Raw genomic sequence first — 25,507 nt, forward strand, 5'->3', positions numbered from 1 at the left:
TGCACCAGAGATCACACCCTCCTCCTCCTCTCTTGCCTAAGTGACCTTGTGAGTCTGTATCTGATGTTCAACAATCGTGACTTCTTTCAGAGTCTGCAGTAGAAATGTTGAAGCAGCTGCTGATCAGCTCCGCCATGTTTCCTTTCCTTTTGGTTATAAAAAAAGCAACAAAAGGAGCAGACGTGCTGTAACAGAAGTTTTACCCAAGCAGCAACCTCCGGGCTTAAGAAATGACAAAAGACCTGCCCCAACTCCACCTCTTGGCTTCTTGCTAGGTCGACTAGAAGTTAGGCTGAGCCAACATTTCTATTTTGGTGACTGACATCAATAGGCGGCGCCAGGGAGGGGCTCGCGTGTGCTCAAGCTACCCCTATAAGAAGCGTAGCACCCTCACAGCACCCCCAAGACATTTTTAATACAGTCCCCTTCACATGTGGGTCCTATATACAGTCCCCTCCAAAAGTATTGGAACAGTGAGGCCAACTCCCTTATTTTTACTGTAGACTGGAAACATTTGGGTTTGACACCAAGAGATGAACATGAGACAAGAGATCAACATTTCAGCTTTTATTTCCAGGTATTTACATCTGGATCTGATACACAACTTAGAAGATAGCATTATTTGTAAAGGAACACCACATTTTTAGGTGAGCAAAACTATTGGAACAGATACACTTAAAATAATTTAAAGTGAATAAGACTTAATATTTTGTTGCAAAGCCTTCGCTTGCAATAACTGCATAAAGTCTGTGACCCATGGACATCACCAAACTTTTGGATTCTTCTTTTGTGATGCTTTTCCAGGCTTTCACTGAAGCCTCTATCAGTTGTTGTTTGTTTTGAGGGGTTACTCCCTTCAGTCTCCTCTTTAGCAGGTAAAATGCATGCTCTATAGCAGGGGTGTCCAAAGTACGGCCCGGGGGCCAATCGCGGCCCAAGGTCCATTTATTTATGGCCCCAAGCTTCCATCTTAAATTGTGTTATTTATAGCACAGAAATTAATCACATTCTGAATCATCTGTTCATTGGCAGTTTATTTCAAGCGCACAAACAAAACTTAAGTCAATCCAGAAACGTCTCAAAAAGCTTCATATGGACAACCTGTCTAAAGCCTAAGCTCTGGGAATTCTGCAAGACGGCAATAAAGAAGAAACACAAGAACTCTTTAAGTTTAAAGGTTTTTTAAATTACTGTTTTTATCATGATGTGAAAATGTTCTTGATGAACACTTAAAGTTCAGAAGACACAAAAGAGAACACAAGACAAGATCAAAATTATGAAATTGTGCAGAAAAGGCAAAATTTGATGCATACAAATTGTTCAGAATGCAGGAAAATAATTATTTAGTTCTTAAAATGTTGTCTGCTGGTCAGAAAAGTCTTAAAAACAACATGAAAAAGAAGTGTGATAAAATCCAGATTGTGATCCTGCCATAGAAAAATAATGAGACAATATTTTTCCCACATTGCCCGACCTGAAAAACATTTTCCTCCAGAAGAAGATAAAGTTTACGTGGCTTGAAGAGAACTGAGGACTACCTAGTTACTGTTTTATTGAGAAAATGTTTAATATAATTGTTATTAAATAGAGATTTCATATCTTTTATGATTACTCAGTCTCAGTAGGAGCCACTGGCCCTGAGGTATTCTGACAACATCAAACATGGCCCTCTTTGAAAAAAGTTAGGACACCCCTGCTCTATAAGGGTTTAAGTCTGGAGATTGACTTGGCCAGTCTAAAAGCTTCCACTTCTTGCCCCTGATGAACTCCTTTGTTGTTTTTGCAGTGTGTTTGGGGTCATTATCTTGCTGCATGAAGAAGGATCTCCCTATCAGTTTGGTTGCATCTTTCTTTGAAATTGGCAGACAAAATGTTTCTGTAGACTGCCAAGTTCATTTTGCTGCTGCCATCATGTGTTACATCTCAATCAAGCAAAGGATTTGCAACAAAATATGAAGTCTTATTCACTTTAAATTATTTTAAGTGTATCTGTTCCAATAGTTTTGCTCACCTAAAAATGTGGTGTTCCTTTAAAAATAATGCTATCTTCTAAGTTGTGTATCAGATCCAGATGTAAATACCTGGAAATAAAAGCTGAAATGTTGATCCCTTGTCTCATGTTCATCTTTCGGTGTCAAACCCAAATGTTTCCAGTCTACAGTAAAAATAAGGGAATTGGCCTCACTGTTCCAATACTTTTGGAGGGGACTGTATGTACATTTAATTCAAAACATCATTTTGTATTTCATAAAAATCCATACAGTTAAAAACAGCAAAGGAGAGAGATGGGGATCAAGGTAAGGCTTATTCCGGTGCTGTTCTATGGAGCTGAGGGAGATTAAGAAGGGTCAGCCACTAAGAAAAGTGTGAGGACGGGGACCTTGATTTTCTGTTGAGGAATTAGGCCTTGCCAAAGACACTTGCGATCATCCCTGCAAGTCAGTCAGTCAATTGATCAATCAATCAATCAATCAATCAATCAATCAATCAATCAATCAATCAATCAATCTTTATTTGTGTAGTGCCAAATCACAACAACCATTATCTCAAGATGCTTTTACAGACAGAGCAGGTCTAGACCATGCTTATTATAGTTTTGCAACAACCTTGGTCTACTCTATGTCAAATTATGAACAAAGACCCAACACCAAGACAGGGTGAAATCAGTCTGACCCCACCTTAATCCACCATGAGCATTGCACCTCACAGTATTTAGCTAGTTACAGCGGCGAGGACAAACTTCCTTTAACAGGCAGAAACCTCGAGCAGAACCAGACTCATGTAAGACAGCCATCTGCCTCGACCGAGTTGGGTCTGGAAATTGGGATAGAGTAGAATAAGAGAGAGAGGGAGCGGTGATAGTGATGAGACGAGTAGTAGTAGCTGTTGCTGCTGGAGTCCAGCACGTCCGTATCAGCTGGAGTCTGGAACGTCCACAGCAGGAGGACGTCTACGGCAGCTCAGAGGAACCTACGAGACAAGGGAGCTCAGGGACTCCAGAAAGGTCTATGGTTAGTAACTTTGAGTGTCCAAGTTCTTCCAAAAATCCCCAAGCATTCCCGGTCAACCATAACATTAGACTGTTTTATTATGAAGACATTAATTGTTAAGGTCGTGTTTTCCTAGCTGCGGAGCGTTGATTTGATGCATTTGGTGTTTGAGGCATATGTTTGAATTCCTGGAGGATGACTTATTCCTCCGCATTGTTCATTAGTATCATGATGAAGATGAAGAATGGAAAACTGTTGATTTAGCTTGATCTTTGTATCTGAGCTAAAATGAGATGTGTAGCTTGTTGCGTGCATGCAGGCCCTGTCACTGGCTCAGATGTGCAGCACGTAATTCTATCTTCATTAATCTGTTTCTGGTCAGGCTTGTTAGTTAACCTTCAGCTGAAACGTACACCTTTTGTTTTACATAGAAGAAATTATAAATGTGACGAGGCATGTGTTTATGCACCAGTCTATAGAGACTGTGCGTGTGTGCATAGGCACGTTTTTAAATATCTTATATTTGGGAGCACTATCACTGTTAAGATGAGCGTCCCAATAGCACCAGCGGAAAAATAATGTCTGGCGCCGCTCTGTTCAAACACCGCTTCAGAAACCATTGGGTGATGTCACTGAGATGCGTCCATGTTTTATACATTCATGGTTTTACCCCACTCAGGACAAAACGATCAGATCAAATGTTTGCATGGATATTGATCTGAATATCAAACAGCATGAACGACCCCTCAATGGGCCAGATCAGACCAGTCTGGTCCAAATCAGGTGTCTCTATTATTCTGACTATTTGTGCTCCATGTGAACACAGCTGTCACATATTCTGTTAACCAAGCCAACCAGAGGAAACAGCACTTTAATGAAATGCCTGCCTGCTACAGACTCAAGATCAAACAGATGTCAAAAAGAGAAGGTGTAGTATTTTAATCGTAGGGTCTTTCTCTTTCTTGTTGTTTTCTTTAAAAAAAGGATCTCACTGAAGAACCAGAGATGAAGTATTTCACATTGCAACTACTTCACAAGGTTATTATTTTTATTAAACCCCTAAAATCCCTTTTTATTTTAGTCACTTGACTTTAGAGTGTAAGAAAACATGGATCACTGATTTTTATAATAAAAAAGGAATACGCTGTTGACCACACTCTGTCACTGATTTATTTATTTACACACAAAAAATGAAATACAACTATAAGGTGATTAAGAGAATATAAAAGCATGTGTGTGGGTGTGGTAGAAACCTACAAATGGCTTACAAATCATTGTAAATGTCAGAGCTTACATATGATGTGTAACATTTTAATTAAACATGGAAATCTATATATTTTTAATTCAACTTCAGGATCAAAAGAAGCATGATTTTTTACAAGACAAAGGAGTGACTCACAATTCCTTACAAAAGTGCATGGTTACTGTTCCAATGGGTATAATTTGAGTCTTTTTTTACACAGAATCAATGACGTAGAGGGATTAATAAATGAATGTACTCACTCCATAATGTGAGTCCTTAATATGTCACTGAAATTTGTTGAATGGATGTTTTATACAAAGGAAGATGGAGATTTCTGGCCTGTTGAGTTAGATAACTCTGAAATTGAGAATAACTGACAAAATAATCTTAAAAACTCAAAGGTAAGCCAGAGTTATGTTACCAAATTTTAAAGAACAATTTACAGATTTGAACAATATTAATGTCAAAAATATTCAACAACTGCAATTTTACAAAAAGAGATACACTAGGTGCATCGGGTTTGGAAAAAGTGGCTAATCTAACAAACTTCTTCTGAAGCTGTAGTATTTTATGGAGATACTTTTGAAAGGTACACATCCAAACAACAATGCAGTATGTTAATAGGATACATTCAACAATAACATAATGATAAAAGTGTCATTTACAGAACCCCTTATTTTTCTTTAAATCCTAAGAGATTTAGTGACTTTTCTGCAGAAATCCAACCTGGATTTTGCCAGAAAGTTGACACAACCTATAAAAGATGTTTTTTACTTGAATTCAAGTACTGATGTTAACAGAGCAGCATCTGAGCCAAATGAACGGAAACAAATAATAAAAACAAATCAGTTCTGCTAAGCTTCTGTTGGAGCGTCATGCTTCTTCTTCTTCTGTAGTCTCCCTTCATCTGGCATGATGTAAACATACCCCATAGGGCCCTACTTTACCCTGTTGGTCGTCCATCCCACCACACAGCAGCTCTCAGGCTTTTTGTTGTTTGTTGGAGACATAAGTTTCAAGTTTCTCTCTGAAAAACAAAATGATTGGATAGCAATTAATTGTCTCCCTAACAGAGTGTCGGAGACTGAACTGCAGTCTGTCACTTTTGGAAATGAGCCTAGATTCATCTCTCCTAATGTAACGTTTACCAGTGAGGGTTTGGACAGAACTGCAGATTGGAGTCTGGGAGAAATGTCAGATACAAACAGTGCATTCGGGGTGCATTGATGTCCATGTGTGTTTTTGTCATCTATATGTAGTTCTGTCAGTGCCAGACCGTACTCTATGTTCTATTATTAACAAAGACCCAACATCAAGACAGGATCAGATCCAGTCCCATCTTACAGACAGGACTCAGTCTGATCTCATCTTAATCCACCATGAGCAGAGCACTTTGCAGCATTTAGCAAGTTACAGTGGCAAGGACAAACTTCCTTTAACAGGCAGAAACGTCCAGCAGGACCAGACTCATGTTAGACACACATCTGCTGAAACCGTGTTGGAGAGAGGGATAGAAGGAGAGGGAGAGAGAGAGAGATGATAGTGGTGAGACAGATAGTAGTAGTTGTAGCAGCTGGAGTCTGGCACGTCCACAGACGCAGAGATCCAGAGGAACCTACGAGACAAGGGAGCTCAGGGACTCCAGAAAGGTCTATGGTTAGTAACTTTAATGGAACAAGGGTGGTTACATCCATATTGAGTCAGTGTTAATTAATTATGACGATCAGGGAGTTAAGTGTTAACCAGTTGAACAAAGGGGACTCGGGTTGTACATCTTGGGGCGTTAAAGATGTAGTATGAAAATGGACTCTTCAGTGTCGTCACATGTATAATTAAAGGACGCTGCTGAGACGATAAGCTGTCTGTTCACATTCAAATGGACGAGGAACACTGCCCTGCTGAATGTGTGAGGACGGATCTTTATGAAGTGGATCTGTTGCATTTCATCAGGCACACTTCACAAACTGTGTTATATTTATTTTACTGAGCAGAGTTATATGAAAGGGACATTTAGTCTTTCATTTCATGCCAATAAAATGATAACAGCGAGTTATGCAGCAGGACTGCTAGATTGCTACATCTCTGCCAGGTGTCAGTGCTGTTAAAGGAGGAATCACTCTGAATGTGTTTATCTTGAAAAGAGTATCATTTGTTCAAAGGGATGTGTATTTTCAAACCTGGACTGGACAGAGGAGATACCAGTTTCATAGTTTAGGACACAGCAGTCTCCCAGAAGAGAGTCGAGGTCTTCCAGATAAGGTAACAGTCCTTACACATCGTGCAGGAATGTCCACTCGTGTACCTGGCAGGACCACTGGACAGCCCTAGTCATAATTTCCGGTCATTTATTTGGGAATCAAAATGTAGCCAAACAAGCCGTCAATGTGAGACAAGAGGAGAAAAGGTGTGTGACGTTGGTGAAAGTGTCTCTTTTAACACACACTTTCACACCTTTCCCCCGTGGCTCTCTTTTTAGCCTCTTATTGTTTCAGCTGATGGCCCGGTGGTGCTGATTAAAGATGCAGAACATCCCTTCTTTTTTCTAACGGCTCCATTTCTCTATATCCTGTGTCTATCCATCATCCCTCCCTCTTTCATTATCATCATCTCAGCTCTCTATTTATAAGTACCTCTGTCATCCATCTTCCAGAGAAGCTGTGTCCTCTTGACCAGGAACCATTAAGGTGGAAAGTGGGGCGGCTGTGGCTCAGTGGGTAGAGTTGGTCGTCTCTCAATTGGAAGGTTAGGGTTCAATCCCAGGTCGGGCAGTCCACATGCAGAAGTGGTCTTGGGCAAGACACTTAACCCTGAGCTGCCCCTGCTGTGTGAATGGGATTAGTTCATATTGATGATCCCTTACTACAGCAGCCTCTACCATCAGTGTATGAATGTGACATGTAACGTACAAGCAATTTGAGTGGTCAGAAGATGGGATAATGCGCTATATAAACACAGTCCATTTAAAGGGTCTTAGAAATGTGGGAAATGTAAACAGTACCAAACTCATCAAGTCCCCTCTCTGTGGACAGATACTGGGAGGACAGCCAGAGGTGTCAAAGTGGACCACACTCTCAAATAAAGTAGTATTGTAGAATTGACAGGTTAAGTACTTATTTAATGCAGTGTGAGGAAGTGTTACACAGAACATTATGAACAAGGCTATTGTTAAAGAGCAGCAAACAGTGTACACGCTCAGTTCACAGGCAGGGAATCCAGGGAGGATTTCCTTTAGTACAAGACACATTTACATTGATTACTATAAATTGTTATCATCCTTACAGAGATCTGAACGTTAGTTATTTTGAATTCATTATTCAGCTTCCTAACATCAGACTTCCACAAAATCCGTGTCCGGTCCAGCTCCGTGCTCTCTCTTCCGTCAACACCCACCGGCTGCGTTTTCAGGACCGCCGGACACCTGGAGTCCTGTGACCAAGGTTTTCCCGGACACCTGGAGTCCTGTGACCTGGAGGCCTGGCTCCGCTCATCATGACGGTTTGTTGTTGTAGTTAAGTGAAATATGATCTGGTGATAACACAACCTCAAACACATCCTCCAAAAGTAAAACCAACCAACAGAGGCATGCAGGACCAAAACCACAACCCCGCTCATGCTCATGTTATGGGCCAAATTATATTAAAATGATATGACATACAAAATGACATAACATGTATGACAAACTTAAGTAAAAGACAAATTTCACCACAAATATTAGGATTATTCTTGAGTGAAAAATTGGACACCTGAACCAAATGTTGTGGCCAGCAATCAATATATGCCCAACAAACCTGTTCAGGGAAAAACTGTAGAGAGTACAACTTGCCACAGCTACAGCACTGCCAAAAAGTGAGAGCAAAGTTAGATGTTCTTTCAGTTTGTACATTTTGGGATGTGTTTACAAAGACAGCCATCCCTTTGGTAGCTACAGAAATAATTTACAAGATCCACTTGTAATAACATCGGACTTCCGCCAGATCCATGTCCGGCTCCGTGCTCTCTCTCCGCTCATCATGACGGTTTGTTGTGAGATGCAACCGGAACAATACCGGAGCGGATCCAGTGGAAGTTAACACATTGGCTAGAATAGAGACCTATCAGATCCGGTGCTGTGACTGATCGGAGATGGACGGACACTGATCTGGTGGCCATAAGTAAGGGATAATGAATAGTGAGAGGGTGGTTGTTCTATTTAGTATAACCACCCTCTCACTCTCACCTTGCTACCTTGCTAACAAATAAATACCCTGACAAGTTGACACAAAGTTGTGATTTGAGGATGATCTTAATGATTTCAAAATGATGATTCATGCAGCAGAAAAAAAATCCCTTTGATTCAACAGTTTGTATCACTTTGATGGCAACTGTATTCTTATCAGCCTATACTTGCTATCTCCATACACAGATTCTATCTAAAAATGTAGAATCTGTATTTTCAGCATGGGGAGTGTTCTGGTGTGAGTTTATCGTACATGTGAGTATAACTGACCAATTCGTTTCCTCAGCTTTTGGTGCATGCAGGAAAAACATTCTGTGTAAAAGAGCAAAGCAGCCTACCTCTGTAATCAGTAATCTGACAATGATTTGTTTCTGTATATGTCTATAAACAGTTATCTGTATGCAAGTGAGGCTAACAAACTATCGTAGATCACAAATTTCAGTTTGAGACACAAATCTGTTTGTTGCTGTGTTTCAAAAACCCATCAGCAGTTACATTTCCTGGAATGCATCATAAGTGATTGTTCAACAAACATTTTAAAAGTTTCTTCTCCTCCTGAGGACAGATCCAACAAAGTTAGCATTTTTATCATGATTTAGTTATTTCGGCAAACTAAGACGGATAAATTGTGAATAAATTGTATATTTTTTGCAATACAGTCAATGTTTCTTTGACTCAGCTCCTTGTGTGTTGGAACAACCCACGCTAGTTTCCTCTCATCTTCTTCTCTCTGCTGGTGACTAATCAGTCATTAACAACCAATCAAAAGTTCTGTGCTCCTAAAATAAACCCAGAGTGATATTAATAATGTCCTCTACTGTCCATCGATGCTTTCAGGCCACTTCTGCCTGATCCATCACAGCACTGGATCTGTGGGTTTCTATTCTAGTCAATGTGTTAACTTCCACTGGATCCGCTCCGTTGCGTTCCGGCTGAGTCTCTGATCCCGCAGGTCGAGTCCTCCGGTTCAGATACACAAGACTTCTATTTCTGCCGGATGGCGGAGCACGACGCATCAATCTCAACAGAGCAGATGGAGCGGGACAGGAAGTCAGGCACCAAAACAAAATGAAAACATGCGGTTAATTTTCAGAAGAAAACACTCTGTGTTATCGTTACATCCTTTTTCACTGAACTATGACAACAACATGTCATTTAGAGTGGAGCCAGGCCTGGAGTCAACAGGTCAGAGGTTTTCAGAGGACCAGAAAGACAACATGGATGAGGAGAGGAGGAGGAGAATCCTTGATTCAGTAATTAATGTGGGAAAACCTCGTTCACATGATTCCAGCTGTCCGGCGGTCCTGCTCTGTGCTGCGTTCAACAGCCGGTGGGTGAACGAGACAAAAGAGCACGGAGCCGGGCCGCAGCAGATCAAGGATGGACCGGACACGGATCTAATCCGATGTTATTCTCATATGAAGATGTGTGGATGTTCAGGCTCCACCGTGCAGTATCAGTTGTCTTATTGATATCTGTGTTGAAGCTTAATTGCCTTCGTTTGAAGCTGCTGCTGTCAGAGCTTTGGCATGAGGTGTTAGATTTGTACTGTTGGTTCAACAGTGTGATCAAGATTTAAATATTTTGACAGGTACAGAAGTCCATAATTTACAGTATATACTGATATATATAATTTAATTGTGTGTGTGTGTGTGTGTGTGTGTGTGTGTGTGTGTGTGTGTGTGTGTGTGTGTGTGTGTGTGTGTGTGTGTGTGTGTGTGTGTGTGTGTGTGTGTGTCACCATGGCCCAGCAGCTCACCCATTAGTATCACTCCACTGTTGTTAAGTCTCTTCTATTCCTTGAGGTACCAATTAAACCACTAATCCTGCAACCCAGCCACCTTAGTGCGTGTATGGCCTGTTGTAGAAACAAGAGAGCTCACACACACACACACACACACACACACACACACACACACGCACACACACACACACACACGCACTACATGTCCACGTACTCTTCTCCCAAAACCACACTGTGTCCTCTTCTCACTTCCTCTTTCCTTTAATTTTCACCTTCTTCTCTCTTCTCTCCCCCTCTCTGTTTCTCCCTTCTCTTTGTTCTCTCTCCCTCTATCACTCCCTTTGGCTTGTCTTTTTTCACCTCCCTTCATCCTTCCACCCTGTTTCCTTTTCAACTCCCTTCCTCCCTCCCTCCACTCAGGAACATGGTTTTAGCACTTCTATCAGAGCCACCTAATGAGGAGGTAGCTCGGCACACCTCTGTGTGTGCACGCTCGAATGTGCACAGGCGCACATGCACGCCACGGAGTAGTCTGAATACGAGTGGATGATTTGCATCTAGGCCAAGGCTGCTCCATTGTCAGAGTGCTCCCAGGAGTACAGCACTGCTTTTATTTCTCATACTCACAATAGACTTTATGCAGTCCCAGTCATTCACTGTGGATCAAGAGGAGGTGAGAAGAAAAAGGAAATATTAAAGGATTTAAGTACAATAGAATTAAATGGTAACCTTTTTCTGCAGTTTTGAAAGAATGGGGAGGTTTGAATAAAAGGGAACACTTCACATTCATGAAATAATTTAAACAGTTTATGGATTATCCAGAAATATTAGCATTAAGGCAGTTTTATCTGTTGTTATATAAATGAGAAGAGGACTTGGGTTGACAGACAGCAAACACATATTTGTATGCTGCTCCTTCTGCCCACTTTAAATGCTTCTTCAATCAGTCTGACACTCCTACATGGCGTACGAACCAGTTACATCGGGCTGAGGGTGATGATCCTGATGTGAACCAGCTACTCTATTCAGTTTGGCTGCAGTAACACCTGTGACTCACAGAGAGGTGATTTAGAGAGACCTTACAAACATGTCCTGTCGAATGGGTCAAAAATAATGGATGCTTTTAAATAAGTCTCTAAAGACTCTTCAGCTGGTCAAAAACGCTGCACTAGAACTAGGAAGAGAGAGCACATCTCTCCAGTGTTAGCTTCTCCACTCTGACTACCCATAAAATGTAGAATATAATCTATTTTCTTTCTTCTGACCTACAAAGCCCTTAATGATCAGACACCTTCATATCTTAAAGAGCTCATAGTGCCCCATTACCCCTCTAGAACACAACGCTCCCAACATGCAGGCCTGCTCATCGTACCTAAACTCTCTAAAAGTAGTATGGGAGGTAGAACCTTCAGTTATCAGGCCCCTCTCCTTTGGAATCATCTACCAGTCAGGGTCCAGGAGGCAGACACCCTCTCTACTTTTAAGAGTAGGCTTCAAACTTTCCTTTTTGATAAAGCTTATAGTTAGAGCTGGATCAGGCTTGGACCAGCTCTTAGTTATGCTGCTATAGGCTTAGATTGCCAGGGGAACTGACACACTGGAATCCTAGCTCTCTCTTCTATCTGCCTGTCTCTTACTTTAACTTTCCCTGTCCCATTAAAGTTACTAACCATGGACCTTTCGGGAGTCCCTGAGCTCCCTTGTCTCGTATGTTCCTCTTGATCTCTGCTGCTGTGGATGTGCCAGACTCCAGCTGCTACAACTACGACTATCCGTCTCACCACTATCACCTCTCTCTCTCTTCATCTCCCTCTATCCCTCTCTCCAACACGGTCTCTCAAAGTGTAGCTGTAACTCTCCCATACCTGAACTCTTGAATCAAAGCTCTTTTAAAGTCTCTTCAGTTCACTGTCTCCTTACCGCAACTTTCTCAAGGTCCTTCAGAACCAAGAAACATTCGGACTCTTGGACCAACCCAGCTGTATAATGAGGTGTTGGCTACCATGCCTCCTCATAACAAGTTCTTAACACTTGCTGTAAAGAGGCTACAGTCACTCGAGGCGAGTGACGAGGCGAGTGACTGACTCTTTGGACTAACTCTTCCATCTGGGAGATCTTTTAGAGTATCCTGGAGGGGGGAGTGTCCAAACCACACGGCATATCAACAGAGGTGCCTCAAGGGTCAGTGCTTCGTCCCCACCACCTGGCTTGGTGCGGTCATCCACTCTCATGGTGTATCACACCATTGCTATACAGATGTTACCCAGCTCTTCCTATAGTTCCCTACACATAACACCACAGGCTCAGATCTCATACAGATATTTCTAAATGGAAGAAGGAACGCCACCTTCAGCTGAACTTGTCCAAGAGAGTGTCTTTTCATTCCAGCCAGTCTCTCCATACAACCAAAGATAAATCTATGCCCACTAAGTCTTCCTGGAATCTGGGTGATGATTGATGACCAGATTCATGTTGCCTCCATTGCTCGGCCATGCTGATTTTCCCTGTTTAACATCAGGAGGATCAGACCTTACCTGACAGAGCATGCAAAACAGATCCTGGTACAGGCTCTAGTAATATGCTGCATTGACTACTGCGGCCCTTTACTGGCAGGCTTCCCTTGCATGCACATTCGTACCTCTGCAGATAATCCAGAATGCTGCAGCACGTCTAGTCTTCACCGACCTAAAACGACACGCTGTTCACTTATCTCTGCTGGCTTTCAGCTGCTGCTTGCATCAAATTCAGAACCTTACTTTGTGCTTACTAAACAGTGACGGGAACTTCTTCTGCCTATACCTTTAACCCCTAATCCAGGACCACAACCCCTCTAACCTGCTGCACTAAGCCAACGAAAGGCGTGGTGCTCCCATCACAACAGGGCTCTAAGTCACGAGCCAGACTCCTCTCCTCTGTTCAGTTTGTCATTCTGCCTTTATATTCATATCCTCTATAGAGTTAGATAGACTCTCATCACAGAGTTTATTCCCTTTCTCTTTTCTGATTCGTGCTCCCCAGCATTTAGTATTGAAATAGAGGATCCAATAACATTTCTGCAGTTCTGCAGTATTTTACGGTTCATATGTAGATTTAAGATTTTAACAGGAAAGAGTTTCAGATTTCATAAATTTTTTATTTTAGACAAAAAATTGAGTGAAAGTCTGAATCTGGAACAGCTTAGATTCCTCTGCTTCTACATTTTAAGGAGAAATATATACAGTAATCTTTTACAGTTTAACATCAGACTGCAGCAAATTAAAAGAAAATGATGGCACTGTGTAGAATGTAGATTAAAACATAATTGAATGATTTGCAAATCATTTCAAAGCTTTATTTAATGAAAATGAAGACACAATAACAAATAATACAGTTTCTGTGTTTTAAAAAGAAGTATTCTCATTTTAAACCTAATGCCAACAACATGTTGAGCATGAGCATGATTTTTCATTGAACAACACATGTTCTTTAATAAAAGCTTTATCAAAATTTTCTGAAGGATTAAAATATATTTTCTCTTTGTTTGCGACTCGTAGAAAGAGAAGTCCAACATAAAAGCAAGGGTGTAGTGGTAGAGGACCTCCATATGATGGAAAAAGTAACTTATAGAATAAATAAAAAGGGAAAGTTGTTTGAAAAAAAAGATGGGTTTGTTTCAAATCAAGGACAGGATGTGAAGAAACGTAATGTTATGTCAAACTGAGAGAGTTGTTAATAAACTTTGGCAAGAAGATTTAAGGAAATTTGCAGCGTTGAAAGGAGAAGCCTTAATATGAGGCTTGTATTAGTATATGTATATCAAAGTTGATGATGAAGATGACTAAATTTGAAGCGGTGGAACATAAATTGAAAGATACATATAAATATGTGAGTGCGTATGAATACTTGAAGTATGTTTGGTGATATACTCACACTTCCCAACCTGTTCTTATAAGCATATCATACTCTTATAATTATTGTTGTTTTATTATCATTAATTATTGTTATTATTATTATTTTTTTTTTTTTTTTCCAGTATTATTTTTATTATTTTCATATTTATGAGTGCAAAACACTCACAAAAAACTTTTAACTTCCCTTTAACGCCCCACTCCCTTTATCTCTTCGCTTAAAGCTGGGGTTGGTGTTCAGATTTAGATCCACTTTTTGTTATACTGGTTAAAATGATCTTTATGTTCAGATGGTAATCAATACATAATGTGTTCTTAAAAAAGAGCGAAGAAAAGCTGCTATCTACAGCCAGAGTAAACCTGGGAAAACACCAACCAATCACTGTTTTTGGGTCCCAAAATTTTAAACTAATCAAATCCTGTCCTGCCGTTCTGCCCGCCTCCTGCGCGTGCATTTCCCCGGCATGCACCCCCCGTCTCCTGCCTCTGCTTCCCCTGACTCTATTTACTGCCCCTCTCACTCGACCTCGGGCCTGTCCCCTCTGACCAGATGAGGTGCTTTGTTCAGGACTGTAGTCCGGATCAGAGTCTAAAAAGCTCTCACCACGGGGCTCTTACAAGCAGAAGAATTAATGACATTCAGTAAGTCCTACAGAGATAAGATAAGATAAGATAAGATAAGATAAGATAAGATAAGATAAGATATTACTTTATTGATCCCCCAGGGGGGAAATTCAGTTGTTACAGCAACCCAGACATAAGTACAATCAAGAAAGAAGTTTCAATAAGTACAAAATAAGTACAATAAGTACAAAATAAGATAAAAAAAAATGAGTACAAAATAAAAATAAAAAATAAAACAAAAAATACAACAAAATAACATAAAATAAATAAAAATAAAAAAATAAAATAAAAATAAGTAAAATAAAATAGATAAATAAAGCTAGAATACAATTTAGATATATACAATGTTACAAATGGAATTTAAATTGAATAGCAGTAATTACAGGCAGTATTAAAAAATGTTTCAGTAGTGACAGGTTGACATGGTGTGATTATGGTTGGTAATGACAAATTAAGCAATAAATAGAATAATATTTGTATGTAATATGACCATGGGTTGTACTTAGAATAGTAATGTAATTTAAAAAAATATAATATAGCAAGATAATTATATTATACAGTATATTATACATTATAATGCATTATAATGCCAGCAGCAGATGTTTATGTATTGTAGCGTCCATCCAGACGCTGTAGGGATGACTAGTCGATTGGTGAACACGTTGATCTTTACTAACCGGTCACTGTTGGCCGTGATCACGCCAACCAACAAAACAACAATCAATGTTTGAATGAATGAAGAACTTCTCCTCTTGTCTCTCCTCTCTCCCGCTCGCCTCGCACGCTCTCTCACACGTCCTCTTCTTGATGCCTTCACTGACTGTCAACACTGTAGGAATTAAGAACATCTACACTGAATACGTTTAACAAACAGTAGAGCTGTTACAGTATTATATATGTGTTATAACTTTTCTCCTGATATCGTGTCACCAGTACAACTGGATAATGCTAGCATGACAGTTGTGAGTACTAACAGCAGCCATGTTTGTTTGTGTTTTTAACTTTCACTATGATAATGTTTTGCTGAGGACCAGTTCTGAATCAGTCACCATCATATGGTCATGAAGCAGCGGCTATTGCGCATGTGAGCGGGGGGGGGGGTCGTTTTGGAGGAGCTCTGAGGGAGGAGGGGAGGGGTTAGACGGAGTCCTTAGGACATGCTACATTCAAATTCATGCTAGTTTACCGAGACTACCAACCCCAGCTTTAAGACAGAGTATACATAAATAAAGTGCGAAAAACAAACAAAAGAAGAGACAAAAAAACAAACAAACAAGCAAACAAACAAAAAAACAACAGGCCAAAGAGAGATAATGTATTCATATAACTACAAATTCCATATATATATCTTTTAAAAATAAAGCACAACATTTTATGGAGGGATAAGCAGCCCCTAAACTTCATAAGATAAATGAATTATCTCATGAAGTATTATTATTATTATTATTATTATTATTATTATTATTATTATTATTATTATTATTATTATTTTTATTTATTTTCGATTCTTGTATGGGTGGAGGTAAACAAAAGTTACAAAAAAGCATTGTGTTAATATAGTTTGAACTTACAAGAAATGTATCTTATGTATAAACAATATTACGGTGGCCCTGAAGGCCAATAGTAATACATATTTCAAAAGCGCAAAATATATTTCACAGAACAAAAACACTTCACAAAATTACATTTCACAAAACACAAAAATAAATTTCACAGAACAAAAATACATTTCACAGATCCCAAAATACATTTCCCGAAACCGGAAAGAGTAGGACCATGGTACTTGTTTGTGATTGGCTAAACATCAGTGAACACAGTATATATATTTTTTTCCAAACTGGCGACGCTGCTACAAGGACTGTAGTCTCTGTACACGGGGTACATGCTGTAACCTCTACACAAACCATGTTCATAGTTTAATGATAGCTAAATTGATCCTTCCAGGTTGCTGGTGGCCTAGCGGTCTTAGCTTGCCCCATGCACAGAGGTGATAATCCTAATCACAGAGGTCGCTGGTTCACCTTGACCATTTGCTGCATGTCTTCCACCACTCTCTACATCCCACGTTTCATGTGTCCTATCAATTAATGCAAAAATGCAACAAAAAAAAATACAAAAACGTGACTAAATGTACATTACATTTTAAAATACAAGCACTAATACTACTATAACTATCAGAATATGAATAGTAATGATCTCTAAAGGACACATTTGACATATCTGTGTTGTGGTAGCCCAGAGCTGGAGTTGTTGAATTGTTTTCAGATTCCAGCAGCACAGACAAACTCTCAGGAGTTTTTTTTTTCTGTGAGTGCAGCTGGTTGTCTGTCAGTGTCCTCGTGATGTTTCTGCTGTCTCTGCACCACCTGTGACTTGAGCAGAGACCCACACAGCTATGCCTTCACAAACACACACGTACACTGCAGGAGGAAACACACAAACCCTGATACACGCAAACTGAAAAGTGCACCGTTGCATATGGTGCCATTCCCTCCTCTTTCTGTCTTTTCCCCCCTCTTGAGCAAACACATTCAACAACACTCTGGCACACAACCTCCCCTCTACCTCTGGCCCTCCCTCTGCAGAGTCAAGTCCTGAACGTCGGCCAAACACACATGCAGTGTCATCAAGGGAGTCAAGACCTGCTGTGATGTTAGAGTCTGTTCATCTTATAAAGCTGTGTATGTTCCTGAGCATGTCTTCTCTCATGCATCTACACAGTCTCAAAATGAATTCTAAAAGTATCAAAAACATTCCTGTTTGTGTTCAGTGTGTGACAGCAAACAGGGGAGATGTGTGCTCCAGCTGTTACTGAATGTGTGTTTGGAAATCTGTGCTATCAGGAGCTTCTGTGACAAACAAGTCCCTCTTACAGAGACCATTTTTTATTATGAAAAAAAGAGTTTTAAAGAGCTAGGACTCGAGAGTTCAGGTAGGGGAGAGTTACAGCTACACTCTGACAGACGAGTAACGATGAAGGCCTTCAACACATCACAACGTAAGACTTCAACATATAATCAATCAATCTTTATTTATATAGCACCAAATCCCAACAAATGTTCTCCTCAGACTCTTTCAAACAGAGCAGGTCTAGACCGTACTCTGTGTTTTATTATTAACAAAGACCCAACATCAAGACTGGATCAGATCCAGTCCCATTTTACAGACAGAACTCAGTCTGATCTCATCTTAATCCACCATGAGCAGAGCACTTTGCAGCATTTAGCAAGTTACAGTGGCAAGGACAAACTTCCTTTAACAGGCAGAAACCTCCAGCAGGACAAGACTCATGTTAGACACACATCTGCTGAGACCGAGTTGGAGAGAGGGATAGAGGGAGATGAAGAGAGAGAGAGATGATAGTGGTGTGACGGTTGTAGCAGCTGGAGTCTGGCACGTCCACAGCAGCAGAGATCCAGAGGAACCTACGAGACAAGGGAGCTCAGGGACTCCAGAAAGGTCTATGGTTAGTAACTTTAATGGGACAGGAAGTAAGAGACAGAGCAGAGGAGAGAGAGGAGAGAGTGGGAAAGATCCCAGTGTGTCAATTCCAACAGCAGTCTAAGCTTATAGCAGCATAACTAAGAGCTGGTCCAAGCCTGATCCAGCTCTAACTATAAGCTTTATCAAAAAGGAAAGTTTGAAGCCTACTCTTAAAAGTAGAGAGGGTGTCTGCCTCCTGGACCCTGACTGGTAGATGATTCCAAAGGAGAGGGGCCTGATAACTGAAGGTTCTACCTCCCATACTACTTTTAGAGACTTTAGGTACGACCAGCAGGCCTGCATGTTTGGAGCATAGTGTTCTGAAGTGGTAATAGGGCATAATATTAATAATATTGGTGATCATTTCCATCTGCAGTGGAAACCAAACTGCTAAACTCTGCACAATAAGTAATCAGCTTGACTCTGTGAATAAGTTGTTCGTCTCTGTTGTTGACCTTTGACTCACCACTGTTCACGCTGCATGGAAAAAGGACTGTTAGTCTTTGGAGCTTTTCTTGAAATGTCACATTCACTCATTCAAACAGTGACGGCAGAGGCTGCTCGTGTCCATGAGTACGTATTAATATAAGTCACACACAGACACATGCCAGTGGCTATGCCAGCAGGATAAATTTGAGGTTCAGTGTCTTACCCAAGGACACTTTGATGTGTGGACTGCAGGAGCTGAGGAACACATCACCAACTTGCTGGTTTTGGGATGACTGACTTTACCTCTGAGCCGAAGCCACCCCAAATGTTTTAAACTTACTTAATCACAACTCTGATCAGATTTATAAAGTTTTTATATTCAAAGATATTCAACACTCTGACTGTGTATAACACGTTCCAAGATAAATCCTGAGTGAAGCTACAATTTCTATAGCTTCCCATGGTGACTGGCTAGGTATCGCTCCCCTCTTCCACAGATGTTTCAAACTAGAAAGTTAGAATATACACTACCAGTCAAAAGTGTGGAACACCTTCTCATTCAAGGGTTTGTATTTATTGTAATGATTGTAAACACTGTAGATTAATACTGAAGACATCAAAACTATGAAAGAACATATATGGAATTATTGAATGAACAACAAAGTGTTAAACAAAGCAGAATCTGTTTTATATTTTAGATTCTGTAAAGTAGCCCCCTTTTTCCTTCATGACAGCTTTGCACACTCTTGGTATTCTCTCAGTCTGCTTCATGAAGTGGTCTCCTGGAATGGTTTCTAATGAACATGAGCCTTGTCAAGAGTTCATTTGTAGAATGACTTGCCTTCTTAATGTGTTTGAGACCATCAGTTGTGTTGTTCAGAGGTAGGGTTAGTACACAATGGATAGCCCTATTTGACTACTGTTGTAATCCAGATTATGGTAAAACCAGATTTTTTCATAGTTTTGATGTCTTCAGTATTAATCTACAATGTTGAAAATAATTAAAATAAATAAAAACCATTGAATGAGAAGGTGTGTCCAAACTTTTGACTGGTAGTGTATGTACAATAAAAGTTTCTAAAACATGCTTTCTGTAACAGCAGTTAGTTTGGATTGTGCTGATTTATGTGCCAGTGTTTAGTTTTCAAGTTATTTTGAGAACTTAAGTTTTAATTGGTTAAGTAAGGATAGCAGGTGGTTATGGGAAATAGAATCCCTTCATGTGTCTGAACATTTTTCAGTGGATGATTTGACATGACGTGTGATCAGTTTGTCTCTGGTGTTGCTCATGTTAGTGAAAGTTAATAACTGTTGTCAAGGGGTTTTGACTAATCAGAATGAAGCATCTTACACAGCCTGAAGATCAGTAAGACAGCCGGATAATAATTGATGTTAAAATGATGATTGACTGACAGCTCTGCTGGCAAATGCAGGCTTCTGTGGTGTTCTTTCCCAAATTAGCAAAGTAGAGAAGGAACGGGGAGAGAAAATGTAACAAACACTAACATTATCTAAAGCCATGAAGGCTGATTTATACTTCTGCGTCTCCCCTACGCAGCAGGGGCTGACGCAGACATGAGCACCACATACTTGTGCGTCGATGTGTCCGTGTCGCGCAGCAATTCTCCGCCGAAACGCCTGAGGGCAGTGTGGTCTCTCTGATAGCCGGTAGCCTGCTTCCGGTCCCGCTACGATCTCTGTTTCCTTTTCCACAGAGATTCAGAGCGTGTTCTGTTAATCTACAGCTGATACATGTTGCTGTTTATCATACAGACATGATTACATGAAGAATAGAGAGGAGGAGATGAAATACACGGCCGATGTGTGGCCGATGTCTGGGATCCCGGAAGTGCTGTAAATGCGGGAAAGACAAAGCCGCCGAGCGGACCAATCACAGAGCTTGCGGTCCGCGTCGTCTCTACGGGGAGTTACATTTTGGAGGAGGTGCACGTCAGCTACGTTCGTAGGCCTCGGCGTAGGTACGGGAGCTACGAGGACCCCCGGCGTAGGGTACGCCGTTGATTCAACGCAGAAGTATAAATCAGCCATAAGTGTCTGCTTCAAACCAAACACAAGAGTCTGTTCTGCCGTAGATTGCACGACCTGAGGGATCTGTTCTGTTTATCACTGAGTTAAATGTGTGTTGTGGTTATTAAGGTTTCAGTGTTATTCCTGTGGCTCCATAAGCCTGATGGCTTCTGCCGTGGCTTCACCAGTGTCCATCGAGGCGATGTTTTGGCTTCAATGGGAGGAGCTTGAAGCGTGTCGTCTATTTAATTCAGAGTCAGATGTTCAGAATGATTTGTCTTCCTCTGTTAAATCAAGAATTCCATGAGAACAACTATAGACCAATAAGGACACAGTGTATTGAGATCCTTAAGAATCAGCTTATTGGTTTGTTTTGATGGTGTATAAACTGTCAACAAAAACAAGAAAGAAAACAGTCAAGGTGAAATAAACACGGATAAGAAAGGAGCTATAAACACTCCTCTTTTTACAAGCTGTAAAGCATCACGCTGTTACCTTGATTTACAGCGGTGTATGGATTATCAGAGTTTTTATGCGTTAAAGGGCTTTAAGAGCTTTGTTTTACAGTCTTTGAATAGAGCCATCTGCTCTAAGCCTCCCATCATTCTTCTGCTAGTTAGAACTCCATCAGTATTTCTTTCAAGCCAAAACAATAATGAAAAGAGGAAGAGCAAATTAGGATGAGACAGAATCTGGATGAAACAAAGATTAATACCATGCTGAAAAAAAAGATGTATATACTCGAGAAAGCTTTACTTTCTTTCTTTCTGTCACATCTTCTCCCTCTCTAATCTCTCCTCTATTTTCCTGTATTGACTCACTCAGGTGCAGCAGAGTTTCAGAAGTCTGTTTAGCCTCTGATACATTTAACAGGGCAGTGGTTCAACAAACAGACCGTTAAAGACAGCCTTTCTACTCCCTGAAGTAATGAAGGTTTTCACTTTCAGCCAAGAGCAAAGGGCAACCTTTGCCCTCGGAGCAGAGAGAATCAACACATGGTCTCTTGGCAACTGAAAAAAGAAGTGAAGGAGCCAACCAATGTGTTAGCTAGGCATGTGAAGGCATGAGTACTTCACTGTTACAGCATCCTCATCTGTGACTTTCACAGCTGAGTGTTAACATCATCAGTTTATCACAACAGTCAGAATAATCATGGTATCTCTCAGTTTACTGACAGGTAAGTCTCATCCGGAGAGAAGAACAGCAATACTCATGTTTCACACAAGCGGCAACCTCTGGTCTCAAAATATGAAGCCCATGCGGAAGTGTTATAAACTGCAATACATCAAGAGTCCACTAGAGGCTGGCTGCAGAAACACCAGAAACCACATACACATCCATTCAAAGAACACAATCTTTACATCAGAAATAAACATGTTTACAGCCTGGGTCAGAAACAGTTTAGATCTAAGTAGCTAATTTCTCTATCGGCACACACTGTATGGGGGGTGATTTTTTTTGTAACGTGACGGTTCAGAAGATATTAAGATTAAGTGGTTTTGCCCAAATAAGGGCATGGCTGCTTTGACTGACAGGCAGGAACACATAGACTGTATATATAACAGACAGCATCGATCCATCTTTTCCCATTGTATGGTTTTGAAGCCAAAATATCCTGTTCCAGGACGGTGCCGTCTTTTAAATTTTCTTCAGCCAGAGTCTGCGCAGTAGGGAATTTGTGTGTTTCCATGGTAACAAGCTCCGCCCTACGGCATACAGTCCCAAAGTCCTACAGAGTTTCTCTCTACGGCAGCTGTCAATCAAAGTAACCTCTGATAACTAACTTTTCAGAAAAAAGAGGCCTTGAACACAAAACAGTCAAATAGTAACTACATATCACCACAGCATATGGATGTGAGAAACATTCGTACCATGAGTATTTATTTTTTAAAGTTTGACTGCAGCGCTATTCAATTGAATGGGGGAGACAGAGTTTTTGACCTATACTGCAGCCAGCCACCAGGGGGAGCAGTTTTTGTGGAAGCTTCACTTCAAGCCGTGCAAGATGATGTCCATTTTATATACAGTCTATGGCGGGAACACATAGCTGTTGGCTAGGAGGCTCAAACCCCGCCTCTTTACCTCACACTACGTTAGGTTGAGTTCAGCATTTCCAATATGGCTGCCGCCGACGAACAGCTTCAAAACAGCGCTCAGGAACAGATGGGTGATGTCATGGATACTACATACATTATTTATACAGTCTATGGTTTCACACTTAAAAACATCCTTGTTTATCGTGTGCTAGCCCGGCACAGAACAAAAAGGGTTTTAGCTCCTGTCTCTTTAAGGCGCTCGTCCTTGTCCTTAGATATTCCAGCTTTCTGGAGAAGGAATAGAGGCAGCACCGAGCATGCCTCGCAGCTGAATGTGCAACAGTGAGAGCTTGACACTTGACATGTGAACCTCCTTTGTAGAGAAGGCTGAAAAACCTCTGGATGGACTGAATCCTGAAATTCTTTAACCCTGCATGGAAGGTGGAGTGCTGCACCTGAAGTGGAAGACTGTATTAGAAAAATCAAGGACTAGCTGACATCAGCAAATCATGGAAACATGTAGCAAAACTAGCTTACAGAGCGGTGTCAAGATGAAGCTGTGGAGCCTGAGGTATTATGTTAGCACAAGGTTACTGCATTATTACGACATTAAGCCACATTTTTATATACATCCAAAAGTAAGGTGATTTGGTCCTGACCTGACTAGAGTGGGTCTACACAGTATTGTAGTAATAGTAGTAGTTGTAGCAGCTGGAGTCTGGCACGTCCACAGCAGCAGAGATCCAGAGGAACCTACGAGACAAGGGAGCTCAGGGACTCCAGAAAGGTCTATGGTTAGTGACTTTAATGGGACAGGAAGAGTTAAAGTAAGAGACAGGCAGAGAGAGGAGAGAGAGGGAAAGACATGATCCCAGTGTGTCAGTCTAAGCCTATAGCAGCATAACTAAGAGCTGGTCCAAGCCTGATCCAGCTCTAACTATAAGCTTTATCAAAAAAGGAAAGTTTGAAGCCTACTCTTAAAAGTAGAGAGGGTGTCTGCCTCCCGGACCCTGACTGGTAGATGATCCAAAGGCGAGGGGCCTGATAACTGAGGGTTCTACCTCCCATACTTCTTTTAGAGACTTTAGGTACGATGAGCAGGCCTGCATGTTGGGAGTGTAGTGTTCTAGAGGGGTACTAGGGCACTATGAGCTCTTTAAGATACAAAAAATGCATTTTGCACATTACAGCAGCAAGGACAAACTTCCTTTAACAGGCAGAAACTTCCAGCAGTACCAGACTCATGTTAGACACACATCTGCTGAGACCGTGTTGGAGAAAGGGATAGAGGGAGATGAAGAGAGACAGATGATAGCGGTGAGATGGATGGATGAAAAGCTGCTGATATAGCTCAGTTTTATTTATTATACATTGTTCTATGTCTGATTGTTCACCTGGTAGTGTCATCATGTGTTCATAAACGTGTCCCCCTCCTGTTGTGCAGATCCTGGGATGAGTTTCACGACTGCGCTAACGTGGCCATGGCCGGCTGTCCAGATGAAGCGGCAGCTGTCTGGGAATCTCTGAGACAAGAATCTAAGAAGATGCAGTTCTCTGGAAATCTGTACGACATGTGCTCCAACCGCAACAACCACCCAGCTGCCTCGGTCTCCCCGCGCGGCTCACCCACCAAGGAGGATATCAACCAGGAGTCTCTAAGAGGGAGCGCTGATCTGCTGGCCCGCAGCCTCCACCTCCTCATGCTGCTGTCTCCTCCTCTGGTGCTGTTGTTTTTTATATAGCTATCCCAGAGATGTGGGACTAGTGTGAATATATAAAAACTTTGTGCATTTTTCTTCCACAAATCCATAGACTTGTTTTTTTCCTCTGCTTTGCCAGAGGCTGAATATTTCTAACTGCATGTTCAGAGGTCCAGCAGTCTTTTTGGTGATGTATCTTTAAACTGCTTGTGCCGCGTCATGCATATTCTCATGCTTTTAATTAATCTCCATTAGAAACAAATATAAAATGCATCACAGATACACATCACGCTGCAAACAGGCTAACAGCACATTCATTATTCAACAGAAAACAGCAGCCCCATGTTACTGTCTTTAACCCTGCCTCCTTATCCCCGTGTTGTAGAGGAGCTCATATACGACAGCTCCACGGAGAGTGTGTCTCAGATTTATAGGAGAGGAAATGATTTCATCCTTCATGTAAACATGACAACTAAATGACAGAGACCAAATTCACAGACTATCTGAGCTCTCTTGTTTATTATCTTTCAAGTAAAGCATTTGATAATGGTGTAAATCTTACCACCTGGTTTGATAGCTGCAGCTTTCCTTCACTACAAAGAGGAAAAGTAGCAGGTGAGATCTTCAAGATTAGACAACGAGGTTAGAGGAAAACAGTCCAGATGTCCTCAAATAATAAACACAATATTTTCATTATATCTGTATACATATAGCACAGTAAATCAAGCTGTTCTGGGGAAGTGGATCCCAAAAATAAATGACTTCACAGTGGTGCGTCCTTCGTTTAGATCAGGGGTTCCCAAAGTGTGGGTCGGGACCCCCTGGGAATCAAAGGAGTCGTGAGATGTTTTTCAATGTTTTTTTTTAAGTTAGCTAAAAATAGTACATTTTACCCATTATAGTAAAAAATAAAATAAAATAGTAGCTAAACTTGAAATAAAACCTTGAAAATAGAAACTGTAATGAGTTTTCTGCCTTTCTTTGTTTCCAGATGACTCCTAAGTTTAGAGTTAGTGAACAGTTAATTATCAGAAGCATCAGTAGCAGCAGGTTCATTCATAAAGGAACAGGCCACATGCTCACATAGGTAAGGTCATTTTCTGCAGACCAGCTAAATGAAGCCACAT

The 25,507-nt window shown here is 40.9% G+C and overlaps 1 protein-coding gene across 2 annotated transcripts in view; it reads left to right on the forward strand.

The window, feature by feature from the left end:
- The window catches only part of nrn1la (neuritin 1-like a), a 103,187-nt gene extending 78,036 nt beyond the window's left edge, over nucleotides 1–25,151 (forward strand). For both annotated transcript variants that reach the window (XM_034684903.1, XM_034684904.1), the window contains exon 3: nucleotides 24,125–25,151. In XM_034684903.1, the coding sequence (XP_034540794.1) occupies nucleotides 24,125–24,422 (298 nt within the window). In that variant the 3' untranslated portion in view covers nucleotides 24,423–25,151. The remainder of the gene's footprint in view (nucleotides 1–24,124) is intronic.
- Nucleotides 25,152–25,507: the final 356 nt, after the last annotated feature.

The sequence above is a fragment of the Notolabrus celidotus genome, chromosome 6, assembly GCF_009762535.1.
Source record: "Notolabrus celidotus isolate fNotCel1 chromosome 6, fNotCel1.pri, whole genome shotgun sequence".
Lineage (NCBI taxonomy): Eukaryota > Metazoa > Chordata > Actinopteri > Labriformes > Labridae > Notolabrus > Notolabrus celidotus.